Raw genomic sequence first — 1311 nt, 5'->3', positions numbered from 1 at the left:
CTGGGCTCTGCAGCCCTTTTCTCTGGAGCCCTCCCTGCCCGTCCCCCTGCTCTGCCTGTACTCACGGCGCCAGCCCCTCTGGTACCACCGGACCAGGGCGTAGCCAAAAAGCACCAGGATCAGCAAGGCCAGCCCGACACCCAAGACAATCCCAAGCATGTGGATGGGCTCTTGCCCTGTAAAAGCAGAGGGAGAAGGTGCTCTGCAGACAAATGTCTCCGGTAGGCTGGGGGTCCCGATCTTCCCAGGGGGTTGGGATACAACCCTGTGGCGTGGAGGGACCGTGCTCCACGAGGATGTTAGCCAAAAAGCACCAGGATCAGCAAGGCCAGCCCGACACCCAAGACAATCCCAAGCATGTGGATGGGCTCTTGCCCTGTAAAAGCAGAGGGAGAAGGTGCTCTGCAGACAAATGTCTCCGGTAGGCTGGGGGTCCCGATCTTCCCAGGGGGTTGGGATACAACCCTGTGGCGTGGAGGGACCGTGCTCCACGAGGATGTTGAGCATTGTGGTACAGAGATTTCTGCTACCCCCAAAGCCCCATTCTGGAGATTTATGATCTTGGTTGCACAGCCACCTCCTCTGCTGTCCCCAGGCAGGGTGGGATGGTGACCTGGGAAGGAACCCTCAGCCTCAACAGGAAGGGAATGGCTGTAAATAGGAGCCCACCTTCCCCATAAGCAGGATCCCAGAGCCCAGGCAGCTTTTGGCCATGCCTGGAACCCATCACACTGTGCTGGAAGCGGGAAGCTGATCACCCTGACAATGGCTGTATCCCCACTCCTGGTCCCACACACACTCTGGGGGTGAAGCTGTTGGTGATCAGCAGGGTTTAGCTGTGCAATTTAGCTGTAATTTTGGCAGCAGGTAGCAGAGCAGGGCTGGCGCTGAGGGGACACTTGCCGGCTGTGACCTCTCACAGCCAGACTGCCCTGCAGCTTCAGTTCATCATGCTGGCCATGCAGTGCCTGGCTGAACAGAGAGCAGCAAGATGTCACAGCTGTGACACCAGTGCTGGCTGTCCCAGTGCCCCCGCAGCCACACAGTGCCATACCCTGAGCTGTCCCCCCAGCCGTCCCTGCGCAGCCGCGCAGACCCATTTCTGGACAGGCAGTTCCCTCTAGAGGAAGCCTTTGCCAGGGCAAGCAGCGCTGGGACTGGGCGATGATGGGACAGTGCAGGATCTCTGCAGCAGTGCTGCACCCCTCCATCCATCCCTCCCACCTGCACCACGGGCTCTGGCAAAGCCCAGTGTTGGCCAACACTCCCGGCATTGTCAAGGGGACACCAGCGTGTCCAGGCACAGCACAG

At 59.9% G+C, this 1311-nt stretch overlaps 1 protein-coding gene across 1 annotated transcript in view; it reads left to right on the top strand.

Annotated features, from left to right (window-relative positions):
* Window positions 1-296: 296 nt before the first annotated feature.
* TMPRSS4 (transmembrane serine protease 4) overlaps window positions 297-1311 on the top strand; it is a gene marked incomplete at its 3' end in the record, with an annotated part of 13466 nt that continues 12451 nt past the window's right edge. The window contains exon 1 of the mRNA XM_029084996.1: window positions 297-378. Coding sequence (XP_028940829.1) covers window positions 297-378 — 82 coding nt within the window. The remainder of the gene's footprint in view (window positions 379-1311) is intronic.

Source organism: Antrostomus carolinensis, unplaced genomic scaffold, assembly GCF_000700745.2.
Source record: "Antrostomus carolinensis isolate BGI_N321 unplaced genomic scaffold, ASM70074v2 scaffold22285, whole genome shotgun sequence".
Lineage (NCBI taxonomy): Eukaryota > Metazoa > Chordata > Aves > Caprimulgiformes > Caprimulgidae > Antrostomus > Antrostomus carolinensis.
The sequence above is the reverse complement of the archived record's forward strand: the minus strand, read 5'-3'. Positions and strand labels throughout refer to the sequence as shown.